The sequence below is a fragment of the Helianthus annuus genome, chromosome 2 (assembly GCF_002127325.2).
Source record: "Helianthus annuus cultivar XRQ/B chromosome 2, HanXRQr2.0-SUNRISE, whole genome shotgun sequence".
Lineage (NCBI taxonomy): Eukaryota > Viridiplantae > Streptophyta > Magnoliopsida > Asterales > Asteraceae > Helianthus > Helianthus annuus.
The window spans coordinates 55,470,579-55,485,549 of NC_035434.2; the positions used below are offsets into that span (position 1 = coordinate 55,470,579).

The window sequence follows — 14,971 nt, forward strand, 5'->3', positions numbered from 1 at the left end:
CGAGCACGTGTCCTTCGTATGTGATGCCAAACGCTTCCGCTAGTTGATACTTATGTTTTGGGTCAAAATACCTTTTTGTCTAATTTGTTGGTGGATACACTTTTTAGCGTTTGATGTTTTGGTTTTAGTAGTGTCTTGTAGAATGGTGTTTGTCTTGATTATGTTAAAAACAGGGGCATGCTTGTTTTACGGACGGGTCATGCCCAAATTTTCTAAAATCATGATTAATGTTGTTATTTTAAAGTCTTTTAATTACCCTTGTGAGTTAAATTATAAAGACGAAAAAGCGGGTCTATCAAGTTGGTATCAGAGCCGAGGTTTGAGGGATTCAAGCATATGATGAGATGCTTGAACTCAAACTGACGGCTCGTTAAAAGTGTGCCCACTCCAAGATCGCCAATGAGGTAACGTTTACGTTATAAACAAAATTGTAAGGGTGTTTATTATGTGTATGATGAAATTAGTAAGTTAGATATGTGGGGAGGTTGAATGAGAAGTTTCAGGAGCTGTAGAGTCGAAACGGAATAGAAAGAAACGAACAAAAATGCCCAAAACTAATCTGCAGCGTTTTTGCATAACGAAGGGCCGTCGCCGACGGGTTACCCTCCCGTCGCCGACGCCACCCCACTATCCGACGCCTTAACCTTCTGTCGACGGGATATAACCTGGTCGACGCCCATTTACAAAGCCCGTCGCCGACGGGTTGGTAAGCCTTCGCCGACGGCTTGTGTAATTCAGCCCACGAAAATTTTAAGATTTTCCAAATTTTAATTAACAGTACTTCCCGGGAGCCTGATTCACGGTTCTGTCGAGTCATTATGAGGCAAATTAAGTATGTAAGTAATAAATAAATAATGACAATGGTATAAAACCATTAAACGTTGAATGGAATGTATGTAAGGGTATGAAACAAACGACAAACGTATGAAGTGAAGCTCGAAATGTAAGAATGAGAATAAGTAATATGGGCTAATGAACTATGATATGTTGAAAGCTTATGATCCGTATTAAATGTAAACATGACATTGCGTAGATGGCTGATGCAAGCAACGTTAATAATGATGATGATATGACTAGACAAGAAGCATTCAATAGCAGAGTCGTAGAGGTGGCAGAAGGAGTTATGCAAGCTAATCTTCCCCGATTAGCTCAAGAAGTAGAAAGCCGGGTTTTGGGAGTCATGGATGATATGATGACCAGTAAGATTGAGGAATTGAAAGAACTGATTGAGGGGTCAAAAAGTAAAAGTAAGGAACGACGATGCACTTATAAAGATTTCATGGCGTGCAATCCTGCAACGTATGATGGTAAGATCGACCCGATCGCATGTCAAAGATGGATCTCAAATATAGAAGCGGTATTTATACGAAGTAGATGTGATAAGGAAGATCAGGTAATGTTCGCTACTGGCCAACTCACTCTCCAGGCGAAAGATTGGTGGGATGCGCATAGCAAGGAGATAGGGGAGGATAGACTCCAAATGATGACCTGGCAAGAATTTAAGGAGCCCTTTATGAGATACCATTGCCCACAGTCGGCTATTGATAAGATTCAGGAGGATTTCTTGCGCCTCCGACAGAAAAACAAGTCAATAAACGAAATATCAAACATTTTCATGGATAAGATGAAGTTCTGTGGGGTTTTCGTGAAGACTGAAAGAATGAAGATTAATCGTTTTTACAGGGTATTAAAGGCATAATTTAAGGAGTTTATCACTCCCTCGAAATGTGAGACCCTTGATGAGCTTATCAACTTGGCACGGCATAGAGAAATCGAAATCAAGAGACAAGAAGAAAGTGGTGAAAAGAGACCCAACGAAAAGGGTGCAAGTTCGAGCCCATCTAAAAAGGGGAAGTATCAAGAGCAAGGAAGGAAAGATAAGACGAAGGGGGGTATTACTCCTTGCAAGACTTGTGGAAAACTTCATACTGGCGAGTGTCTGCTAGGCAAGAAGGGATGTTACAAATGTGGTAAGGAGGGACATTCATCTTACCAATGCCCGAACAACCCAAAGACTTCTTTTAATTGTTTCGAAAGGGGGCACATTAAATCGGAGTGCCCTAAACTTCAGCAAGAATCGAAAAAGGAAGATAAGAAGCAAGAGAGCTCTAAAGCTAAAGGGATAATGTTCCAAATTACGTCCGAAGAGGCTAAAGTTCATCCGAATGTTGTTTCAGGTATCTTTTTATTAAACTCTATGCCGATTTACGTATTATTTGATACCGGAGCAACCATGTCGTTTGTTTCGGACGAGATAGCTAATCATCCCTCGTTTAAGACTGAATTAATGCCAGTTCCTCTAGAAGTAGAAATAGCAGATAGCAAAAACTACTTATTATGCAAGATTTGTAGGAACTGCAAATTTATTATAGAGGATGAAGAGCTAGATATCGACCTTATACCCATGGCTTTGGGAGAATTTAAAATGATAGTGGGTATGGATTGGATGGCCCGACACCATGCGGAGATTAATTGTGAAACCAAAACAATATTTATCCAAACTCCAAGTGGAAGGCGATTACATATACAAGGCGAAAGAAAGGTGGAAGCGAAGCTATGTACCCTCGTTCAAGCCATTAAGTATGTGCTTAATGGGAGTAGGGCATATTTAGCTTACGTGGTAGATACTTAGCAAGGTTCCCCGCAGCTTGAAGATGTTGAAATTGTGAACGAATTTCCAGACGTGTTTCCGAAGGAATTGCCGGGGCTCCCTCCCAAACGAGAAGTATAATTTTGTATCGAATTGAATCCGGGTGCGAATCCGGTTGCGAAGGCTCCCTATAGGTTGGCTCCCAGCGAGATGCGGGAATTAATGACACAACTACAAGATCTTTTAGATAAGGGCTTCATACGCCCGAGTGTGTCGCCTTGGGGAGCACCTGTCTTATTCGTTAAGAAGAAAGACGGGTCGATGCGCATGTGCATCGACTACAGAGAATTAAATAAGCTGACAGTAAAGAACCGCTACCCTTTACCTAGAATTGACGACCTCTTTGATCAATTACAAGGGGCGAGTTGGTTCTCCAAGATAGATCTACGTTCGAGGTACCATCAAGTTAGAGTACGGGAAGAAGATATTCCAAAGACCGCGTTTAGAACCCGATATGGGCATTATGAATTTCTAGTCATGTCTTTCGGATTGACGAATGCGCCGGCTGCATTTATGGATCTTATGAACCGGGTGTGCCGACCCATGTTAGACAAATCGGTAATCGTGTTCATAGATGATATCTTAGTCTATTCGCGAAGCAAAGCTGAGCATGCAAAGCACTTGCGTGAAGTACTTGAAGTTCTCTGCAAGGAGAAACTTTACGCGAAATTCTCAAAATGCGCCTTTTGGCTTAGAGAAGTGCAGTTTCTGGGGCATGTAATCAATTCGGAGGGTGTCTTAGTAGATCCGTCAAAGATTGATGCCGTAATGAAGTGGGTTACTCCGAAGAACCCGACTGAAATAAGAAGTTTTCTGGGCCTCGCGGGATACTATAGACGGTTCATACAGGATTTTTCAAAGATAGCCTTACCCTTAACAAAATTGACGAGAAAGAAAGAGGAGTTTATGTGGGGTAAAGAACAGGAGGAGGCTTTTCAAATATTAAAGGAGAAACTATCACGTCCCCTGGTCTTGACATTACCAGATGGGACTGCAGACCTGGTGGTCTATTCAGACGCTTCACACCAGGGATTAGGCTGTGTTTTGATGCAAAGGGGAAGGGTTATCGCATATGCTTCACGACAATTGAAGCCGCATGAAGTGAACTACCCAACCCACGATCTAGAATTGGCAGCGGTAGTGTTTGCCTTAAAGATTTGGAGGCATTATCTATATGGCACAAGATGCACAATTTATTCGGATCACAAAAGCCTTAAATACTTCTTTGAGCAGAAAGACTTAAATATGAGGCAACGGAGATGGTTGGAACTTATCAAAGATTATGATTGTGATATCCTTTATCACCCGAGAAAAGCAAATGTGGTAGCCGATGCGTTAAGCCGAAAAGAGTATCCGTCTCCCCTTAGTGTAAAATCCATGAAGATGATAGTTACGCCAAGATTACTTGAGACGATACGTGAATCTCAAATAAAGTCGCTCGGAGCGGAATACTTAAAGAAAGAAAGATTAAAAGGTGTAATCGATAAACTAGAAGAAAATTCGACCGGACTCAAGACACGATTTGGCTGGATTTGGATACCACGATTCTGTGAAGTCAAGGCCGCTCTACTCGACGAGGCACATAAGTCACGATATTCGGTCCACCCCGGGGCTACAAAGATGTATCGGGACTTGAAGGCCAATTATTGGTGGCCGGGCATGAAGCGCGATATAGTCAAATATGTCGCGAAATGCTTAACATGCTCCCAAGTGAAAGCAGAACATCAAAAGCCGTACGGAGAATTACAACCCTTGGAGATACCGATATGGAAGTGGGAGGAACTAACGATGGATTTGATAACCAAGCTTCCTAAAACAAAGAAAGGGCATGATACAATATGGGTAATTGTAGACCGACTTATGAAAAGCGCTTACTTTCTGCCCATCAAAGAAGCTTACTCCTCCGAGAGGATGGCAGAAATCTATATGAACGAGATCATATCTCGTCACGGGGTGCCCGTGTCAATCGTCTCGGACCGGGACACTAGATTTACTTCTCGCTATTGGCAAAAGTTTCATGAGAGTGTGGGCACGAAGTTACACATAAGTATTGCCTACCACCCTCAAACTGACGGTCAGTCAGAAAGAACCATTCAAACACTCGTGGATATCTTGAGAGCGTGTGCCTTAGACTTTGGAGGAAGTTGGGATGGCCATTTACCACTGGTGGAATTCTCTTATAATAATAGTTACCATAGTGGCATTAAAATGGCTCCCTATGAATTACTGTACGGAAGGAAATGTAAAACTCCCATATGCTGGGGTGAAGTGGGCCAAAGAGAGCTTGCGCCAAGTGATTTAATAGCAGTAACAAATGAAAAGATTGAATTGATTAGAACTAGATTGAAAGCAGCCCAGGATCGGCAAAAAGCTTATGCAGACAAGAGGAGACGTCCTATTGAATTTCAAGTCGGAGACCTAGTTCTGCTGAAAGTGTCCCCATGGAAGGGTATAATCCGCTTTCGCAAACGGGGTAAGTTAGGTCCTCGTTATATCGTACCATTTAAAATCTTGGCTCGGGTGGGAAAAGTTGCATATCGATTAGAATTACCGCCTACTCTGGATGGGATTCACAATACCTTCCATGTATCACAGTTGAGAAAGTGTCTTGCGGATGAAACAGCATTAGTACCTCTTGATGATATCGAGTTAGACGAGGCATTGAACTTTGTTGAAAGACCAATAGCCATTAAAGACGTTAAGGTGAAGAATCTCCGCAACAAAGCTGTTAGACAGGTGTTGGTGCAATGGCAGCACCGAAAGGGGTCAGAACTCACATGGGAAGCGGAAGACGAGATAAGGAAGCACTATCCGTTCCTTTTTGGTATGTACACGTTTAAAATATGTTCGTACCCAGGTTTCGGGGACGAAACCTCTTTTAAGGGGGGTAGACTTGTAACACCCCAAAAATGATAAATAATAAGTAAGGGTAAATAGTAAACTTAACATAGTTAAGAATGTATGGCAAGATGATAGCTAAATGTGGTTTAACATTGAGAATTGTAATTAGTAATTAAGTGTAAGGGGGTTAAGTGTTAAATGATTAAACTTAATTACTAAAAACAAATTAAAACTCAAAAAAAGATAGTAAAGATCCCTGGGGATCGATCGACCAAGAACAGGAAGAGAAGGGAAAACCCTAAACTCAAGATATCAAGAAATTGAAGCCTAAATCACAAGAAAATTCGATGCATGAGCCCTCTTTTCCGAAAATCTAACCCTAATTAGTGAAGTGGTGAGTTTAATTTTCTGAAATTGTGATTTGTAGAATGAGGGGTTAAACCCAATTTCGATTTCTTGTATCAAATGAGAGAAATATGAGTTAAGATTGCTTTCTAGAACAAGAATCATGCTTGATTTTGGGATTGTATGATAGGTATAGTGAAAACCCACCTTGTAAAAATTGTGTTATGAATAGGAAGCTCATAATGATTATGATTATATGTTAGCTTGATATATGATTTTATTTGCAACACTTGAATGCTAGTTAAACTAATGTAGGATGTAATAGCTATGTAAATTTGAATGAATGTGATTGTTGTGTGATGATGAATTAGTAGTGATATGCTTTATAAACTTGTACCTTGTACCTTAATTATGATGCTTACCACGTGTTCGATGAAATGCCTAAAAGATGAATGTATATGGAAAATGGTAGAATGGGTTAATAGACTAAATGAAAGATTGAATGTTGTAATGTAGGCATAAAGGAAGAAGGTACAAGCACCAAGAAAACGGAAGGCGTGCAAGATCGAGGTATGTTCCGTTGCATACAAAACCTTATTTAAATCTTGTTTATATTATGCAAAACATTCCTTGTTACAATGAACATGATGATTATTAAGTGGATTACAAATCCCTTGCGGATTTGGTGATGCCAACGAAAGTTACATTAAGCTATGCACGTCGACCGGTTCTAGTTGAACCATGTCGAGTAAGAATATATACCATCCGGATAGAACGGGTGGTCATGAATGCAAATACAAATGCATGAAGTTCAATCCGTTGTACGGATAGAACGAAAGATTTATGTTGAAAGCAAGTAACCCGATGTTACCGGGTCGAAATGGTATGCTTGAACCTCTTTATGAGGGTATATGCTTTACCCACTTAATTGGGTAATCGAATGCGTAAGAGTAAGAAAAGTATATAAACGAATGCAACTATAAAGTGGTATTGCAAGCAAAATAGATATTATGACTAACTTTCTAAAGTTTTTTGTTATGTGTAGGTAAATCCTCAATCTAGACGATTCGGCGAATTGGAGCGAGCACGTGTCCTTCGTATGTGATGCCAAACGCTTCCGCTAGTTGATACTTATGTTTTGGGTCAAAATACCTTTTTGTCTAATTTGTTGGTGGATACACTTTTTAGCGTTTGATGTTTTGGTTTTAGTAGTGTCTTGTAAAATGGTGTTAGTCTTGATTATGTTAAAAACAGGGGCATGCTCGTTTTACGGATGGGTCATGCCCAAATTTTTTAAAATCATGATTAATGTTGTTATTTTAAAGTCTTTTAATTACCCTTGTGAGTTAAATTATAAAGACGAAAAAGCGGGTCTATCAAAAGTCCCATCGTTGTCTAAACGCCATTGGAAAACAAAACGCCATAATTACAGTCGTCAAGATTAGACGTGTTACACCATAAAAACAGATGAATCTGAAAATAAAACACGGTAACTGCAAAACAGTAAAATGAAACGACAGAAACATAATTACTAACATTTATTATATTGAAAGCCAAATACTTGGGGAATTGAATTTATTTATCTTTTTCAAAACGCCATAATTACTTGTCATGCGCGGGAAAAAAAGTCAATATAAATGAAGGCCATGAGAACACAACCTCAAACACACCAAAAACATTGATTAAATATGCCACATATTGTCCAAAACGCCAAAAACTTCAAAAATGGCTAAGGTTATTGCATGGAGGTTTGAAAGGAAGGAGAAACGATTGATCATAAAGTTCTCTAATAGGAGAAGGGTGAAGGTAAGGACAATCAAAGCGATGCTTGGTATGAATGAAGGGGTTCAGAGGGATATCCTAGCCCTCAGGGTTCCAATAGCCAACGATTATGAAAGAACCCGAACTGTAATAAAAAGATTGAAGAGAAATTTTCCGGAAGAAGATGATGATGATGATATTGACGATACTCCTCTACCAACACTTAGTAGTTGGGTGATGCATGAAGAAGCAGGAACAGTTGAAGTGACTTATCAATACGAGGTGCAATATTCATTGCCAATGGAGGAAATGTTGAAGACAGGGAGGCTATCTCTCATTGAACAAATCTGTGATTTCGCACCTTCGAACGATTCAAAATCCAAGGTTGCAATGATATTCAAGAATAGGCTGCAACAAAGAAGAGACGAGCTAATGGCATTATACGCCAATCTAAAATTTGATGATGATGAATCTGAAGAAAGTGATGAACAAAGCGATGGGTACATCTATGATGTAATCCCATCCACAAAAGACTGTTAGGTTATTTTGATTTCGTATTATTGTGATTTTATAAAAGATTAATCTATGGTAATCAATTATTAACAAAAGACCCATAATGCCAAAAAAATGACCTAGAAAACGCCATAACGCCAAAAAAATTAACTATGTGATAGAAAAAGAATTAATTCAACAAGAAGAAATCAGAGAAAAACAGTTTAACGCCAAGTAATTAATGATTCTAGTTAACGCCAAAATTATATTGCACGCCAAAAATGAAGCAGCATGTCACACGCGAAAATCGGGAAAGAAGAAGAATATTGAAAAGACAAAAAAACCCCTCGGACCCTGATCATGTTCCGCGCCACGTGTTGGGCCAGGATGCGTTCTCACCGTTCTCACACTTTTGGGCGTTTTCTCTTGATCCCGTACCTATATATATCTATACTACTTTAATAAGCATATAGGAAGGGCAAAAATGGTCATTTACCATTGTACAACCATTTGAAGCCTATTGTACAAGCATTTAAGCACAAAGTGTTGAAAACTTCTTTTTAACACATGCTGTATAGCCAGATGGATCTTACCCGGATCAACTTGACCCGTTTTACTTTGATGGATCCAATATAAACTTTCTATCACTCTATCTCAACCACAAAATTCGTTTCATCCATCCAGACGCTCCACCTTTCTCTACAAACCCTAACCCTAACCTTCATTTCATCCATCGATCCTCCACCGCTCCTCCATCGAACCGGTCGTCGCCATCACCGTCTTCTCCTCTTCTCCACTCCAACAGTCGCTTCATGGCTTCTTTCCCGGTGGCTTCAAGATCCGACACTATCTCAGCAGATTCGACAGCAGATCCGACACCAGATCGATTTCTACGGCTTCTTTCCTAGTGGCTTCAAGATCCGATACTATCTTAGTAGATCCGACACCAGATCTACTGGTTTGACTGTAGGGTACCTTTCTTTTTACCGTGTCTTCTTATTTTTTTTTGTTATTTGAATCTAATCTGGGTAATGTTTCAGATCTTCCGTTTGGTTGTGGGTTCGTCAACGATGGTGCTTGTGGGTGGAAGATCTGGCCAGATCTATGGTTTATTTGTAGTAGATTTCTCTCTAGAATAGCACAACAAGCACTCTGTTCTTTGTAAGTAGATTTCTAGGGTTTATTTACAAGTCTAGGGTTTATTTACAAGATTTCTTGATTTTTGTTTAAATTTATAGGCTTTTTTATGTGTTTTGTGTTTTTTTAGGGAGATTTCGTTTGGTTTTCGGTTTTTTTGACTGTGGTTTTTTTGCTAGGGTTTCGAACAGTGCGAGGTTATGGCGTCTGCAAATGCTAAGCTGGAGCGACTGCTTAAGGAGACAGGGAATGAGGTTTTGTTGTGGTTCGATGATGTTAGAAGGAGGTTTTCAGGTCCTTTTTGCTTTGTAGAGGTAGGTTTATCCGGATAGATCTTAGGGTGTGTTGAAATTAATTTGATTATGTAAGTACCAACAATTCAATTTTTGGTTTGGTGGATATTTACCACATGATTATGTTACCTGATTATTTGGAATTTAAATTTAGTTTTGATTCCTTTTACTTCTTTTACAGTTGCTCGATCAAGGACTGACAAGTAGCAAAAAAAGAAGAGTGAAAAAAAATCCCGTGTTTCTGTTTCACCGGGGAGAGAGACAGAGACGACGACAGCGGCAACGCTGTTGCAAGTGAAGTTCAACGATGTCTCCGATTTGATACTTAATCGACGGTAAGATGTGGTGGTTAGACATGGTTTTTCCAATTTTGTTTTGTGATTGTTGGAGTGTTTTTATTGATGGACGCAATTCTTTACTGATTGTAGGTTTTTAACGGGTACGCCTAAACTTCCGAAGTGCAACCTTGGTTTAAAAAAGTGCGCATGAGTCACACCTAGGCGCGACGCACACTGAGGCGCAAATCTGAGCGCCTTATGTAGTCTGAGGTGTTTTGACCCGTTTGGGATTAAACACGCTTCAAATATACACATTTACATGTGACCAGGTCAAGCTTTTGACTTATTATGTAATAGTTTTATTTGCAGCCACACAGTATATTGTTATTTGATGATTAAATATTATATGTGCGATCTAAAGTGCTTGATATAACACTGATTGCAGAGTTTGTAGCTATGGTAAAAGCGAGATGTGAGCTGTATGGAAAGCCCGCTTCTTTTACGTTAAGGAAGACCATGTGTCGCTATATGATTTTGACGCCTCCATGGCGGGATTTTAGTTTTTTTTTTCTGTCTTAACACAAATAGCGGGATTTTAGTTAATTTTTTTTGTTAAATATACATATAAAACAGCGTATTTGGTTTCCAAATGGTTTTTAAGGTTCATTTTTTAGTTTATTAGACAAATCACATAAGAGAATTGCCATCTGTTTGTTGTGTATCAAACTGATAGCTGCTTTCGTTTGTTACAGTTTTACCCACGAACAACGGTGTTTGTGGTAGCCGGCGATCACGATGGTGGTGTTTTGTGGCGATTAAGCAGCGGCAACAACGGTGGCTAGCGGCCGTAGACACTCTCCGACGTTATCTGTACCCGAATCAGCGCTGACGGTTCAAGGGTTTTAAGGCTAGATTAGCTGCAGATGCGATTCCGGTCCAATTTATCTTCTGGTGAACATGATGCTGGCTAAGAGGTTCAGGAAGGTACATAACGTTTGATTGATGCTTTTTTATTTAATTATTTTTGATGATATATATTATTTGGCACGATATTACAGTAGTATTGTTGTTTGTTAAACCTAATTTGTTTCTCAATGATATTATTTGGCATGATATTAGAATTGAATTGTAGTCTACATATATAATTGGTGAATTCAACATTCTCTTGGTTTAAAAAAAGAGACGTTGTTTGATGCATAGATCTTCGGTGTTTAAATATTGAAATAGGTGTGTATTTTGTTGTTCAAACTTTGATGAGAAACACATTGAATTAGTTTGTCTAGAATACAACCAATTTGGCTATTTCAACTGGGTATGAACCTGTGCCAGAAAGAAACTAGCTTTTGGATCTATTTCAATTTCGTTTCAAATGGTTTAAGCTAGAAGATTTAACTAAAAAAGAAAAGGTGTTAAGCAGGTTGAAAGATGAAAGTCATTTGGATGTGTTCAAATGCATATATTAATTTCTAAAAAGGGTAGATTATTTTTGCACTAACATGGAACTTTTATGCAGAACTTATTAGATCCAGAAATTATGAAGATGAAGATTAGAACATGTTCCACATAGTGGGTTTTGCTTCTTAGGTAAAGTTTATGTCCTGACATTCATCATACTGTTTTTTATCGTCCGAGTCGTCCATAACGAGTCGTAAATATATAATATTTTTATTTTATCGTCCGAGTCGTCGGTAACGAGCATCGTCCGTCACTAGCGTCGAATCTGTAATGAGTCATAAATGTATAATATTTTTATTTTATGGTCCGAGTCGTCCGTAACGAGCGTAGTCAGTGACTAGCGTCGAGTCGGTAACGAGTTGTAAATATACAATATTTTTATTTTATCGTTTGATTCGTTCGTTTATTGAGTTTCGGCCAAATGGGTACAAGTCAAAATGAGTTTCGACCAGGGTCCAGGTAAAAAACACCATTTTAGAAAATGGTCATTTTGGTTGGGGTCCGATTTTGACATACTTGACTAATACGGAAATTATTCACATGTGGGTTGGTTGGGCAGGGTAATGGGTCGTAGCTGGTCAGGGTCTGAATGGGTTCCAACCAAAATGTGTACAGGTCAAAACGGACTGTTTTAAAAAGTGTTCAGTTTGGTTTGTATCGAACGGCTTCAGACCATCTGCTGGGGCAACAAGTCATTGCGGGTTTCGACAAAACTTCGTACGGGCGAAAACTGACTGTTTAAAAAATTGGCTCATTTGGTTTTTTGGGTCAGAACGTGTTTAGGTCATCAGTCTGGCTAACGAGTCCTAGCAAGTTTGAGTCTGAATGTGTTGTGACTAATCTGGTTACGACAAAACCTTTTTTTTTCTTTTCAAATCCCAGTTTTGTACCAATAACTAAACTTACATGCCTCAAGATAATCGGAGTCTGTGATGTATGATGGTATAATTCTATGATTTTGAATTCGGTAAGCCTGGCAAAACAGGCAGGTCGGGTCGCGCTGGATAACGCGTCAACATGCATTTGGGTCAAACTGAAGGCCCAGCTTTGGGTGCTAAGAGCTTTTTTGGGCCTGTCTGTTCCTAGCCCAATTGAAGGCCTGCTTGTTTGGGTGCATTAGTTTTAATGTTTTTAGTCTTAATTTTAGCAGTTGGATTTTATATATGTTTGGTGCGGTTCGCATGACCCATCATCTTGGTTAGGAAGCGATATTTTACGTACTAGGATTACTAGCATACTTTGGTTCTATATGGTTTTTTTTTTGTTTAACGTCTTCAAAGCCTGTTTTTTGGTATAGCATTGGTTAGGTAGCGAATGTGGGCTAAGTGTCTTCAAGCGAATGGGAGTAGGGCTAAGTGTCTTCAAGCGAATGTGGAACTACCCACAAACTGAATATGGAATTAAGTTGACCCGGATTAATATTTGAATCAGCTGTCTTTTCCCACGTATGCCTTCCAGTATAACCCTTCAGAGAGGTGAGGATGTCATATCAATTGGCCACACAGTCTGCTCATTCCGCACGACATTACAAGTTGTTAGTTCAGACTGAGTAGCTTATTCAAAAAGAAGCTGCAGAAGATACATAATTTATAAGCCAATTGGAGATCCAGTGGACCAGGCCTCAGGCTAATACTCTTACAAAAGCAAGCTGCAGATAGTGATGCTGAAATCTAATGTTCTAGAGCCGTCATGCAAGTTTTTTTTGTTATCATTTGTGATTTATTTTTTTCTAAATGGTTGACCATTTTTGTATGGTTAGTTTGTGTTCACTTGAAACACTTTGTCCAACTGTTTTAGTTATATTTTATTTTTTAGATTAAATGATTTGGGAGAGATCTATGTACTAAAGATATACTCTGGGCGCGACTATAGGCCTCTATGTGACCCATTTCATTCAAGCTTGCTTTTACTTTTATTTGTTTGATACGTTGAGAATAAAGCTAGCTGAATCAACCCATTTATAGATAAATGGAACAAATTTGGCACTTCTATTTCTGATCAAAATTTCATAATGTTTGAAAGGTTGAAAAGTTTTTGATTGTTTCTTCTCCGTACTTGATTTTAGGAACAATTAATTTGCTTTCCAATAAACTTAATCAATAACCTATTCTGCTGCAAATACGTTTGCATTATTATACATCCTTTTTATTTTTCATTTTTTTTTCATATTGAAAAAGTGTACAATAATGACGTTTAAGTTACTCTTGTTCATGTGTATGGTGAGAATTTAGCTATATGTCGTAACTAGGTTATAACCCAGAAATTTTCCGGGTAGGAAAATTTATTTTACAACAAATACAAGTATAAAAATAACACTTTTAACATCTAAAGTATCATCTCTCAATTTTCTCCACCATAATTTTTTAATTCGGTTTCTTAAACTTGTTCTTGTTGTAAAGAGCCATAAAAACATACAAAAGCAAGAATGTATATTAATCATGTATATTTTTTAGTATAACGGATTATTTTTTTAAAATTTGTATACACGTATAGACAATATCTCACTGTCACTCTACACTCTAAATCAAACTATTTTGACCCGACTCATACCTATTCCCAACCTTGCCCCACCCACATCAGCTACAACAAAAAACATCAACAAAAAAATACATGTTTGGATTCTTATATTATGATACAATGACACCTACATCAGCTACAACAAAAAACAAAACCAACTAACACTAATTTATAAACATGGAAAAAAGTAAACTACAAATCCAACCCAGATGGCTCAGTTCGTTAAAAAAAATAATCCGTGAAACATATACATTACTCAATGGAAAATACATGAAAATCTGTTGGTGGGGGTAAGATAGTTGGTGGCTATATAAGTTAAAGATCTAAATTCTATATAATCCCTTCCATCTATAATATGAAGCATATAAATCAAATAATGTATTCAACACGTGAACACCTATGCAACCATCAACTAATTAAATGAGTAGTTGAGCAACTTCGAAGGTCATTAACCAGTAAAGACCCACAATGACATTAAAGTTATAGTTTTCAATCATTTTTTTCTTATATAGACATTTAATTTAAAATCTATCTAAGATTGTGATTCGCTCTGTTCTCGATCATAATCTGCAGAAGAACAAACATTATCAACATTCAAAAACAAAAAATTTAAAATCTATCTAAGATTGTGATTCGCTCGGTTCTCGATCATAATCTGCAGAAGAACAAACAATATCAACATTCAAAAACAAAAAAGCTTCAGTTAATCCAACAAATCATTTTGCATTAATACCGTGACTTCAATTTCCAATCGATTAAGCTCGAGTTTCAATGAATCCAAAACCGTGAAACAACTTTATAAGTTTGTCCGTGTCTAAACTTGGCCTCACCGTAGACCCCCTTACAACTTGTAGTACCCGAACCCCTACCTCCTCCACATCAAAGAATAGGTCCATTCATAAACATTATAATCGGACAAACTTAAATAATCATCAACAACACAAAAAATACATATAAATGATTAAAAAACATTGCGATTAAAGATTTAAAATACATAACAATCAAATCTTGATTATATACCTGCAGAATAAATGGAATTATCTACTTATTTAATGGAATTGCATTATATAATACTTAAGTAACCAGGTATACATGGGATTTATTCTTCGGTATCAAAAATTTGTCCAGATCCATCTCAAACTTGCTTTTGACCCGAAAAAAGGTAAACATATAAATAAAAAATGTGAAGTACTCCACTTAAA

The 14,971-nt window shown here is 38.1% G+C and overlaps 1 protein-coding gene and 1 long non-coding RNA gene across 7 annotated transcripts; both read left to right on the forward strand.

Annotated features, from left to right (window-relative positions):
- The first annotated feature begins 1,033 nt into the window (after positions 1 to 1,033).
- On the forward strand, positions 1,034 to 2,632 carry LOC110890675. The gene is made up of 2 exons (XM_022138302.1): positions 1,034 to 1,684; positions 1,733 to 2,632. The coding sequence occupies exons 1-2, from the start codon at positions 1,034 to 1,036 to the stop codon at positions 2,630 to 2,632; spliced, it is 1,551 nt and encodes a 516-aa protein (XP_021993994.1).
- Positions 2,633 to 8,743: 6,111 nt separating this feature from the next.
- Positions 8,744 to 13,161, forward strand: LOC110915904. Of its 6 annotated transcripts, none has more exons than XR_004887433.1 (8): positions 8,745 to 9,060; positions 9,130 to 9,250; positions 9,406 to 9,540; positions 9,701 to 9,854; positions 9,948 to 10,126; positions 10,243 to 10,781; positions 11,311 to 11,381; positions 12,550 to 13,161. It is a non-coding gene; the product is annotated as an uncharacterized LOC110915904 (long non-coding RNA). The 6 variants fall into 6 exon arrangements; XR_002579348.2 differs by having other exon boundaries at positions 8,745 to 9,055; XR_002579350.2 differs by having other exon boundaries at positions 8,745 to 9,055; positions 10,550 to 10,781.
- The last annotated feature ends 1,810 nt before the right edge of the window (positions 13,162 to 14,971 follow it).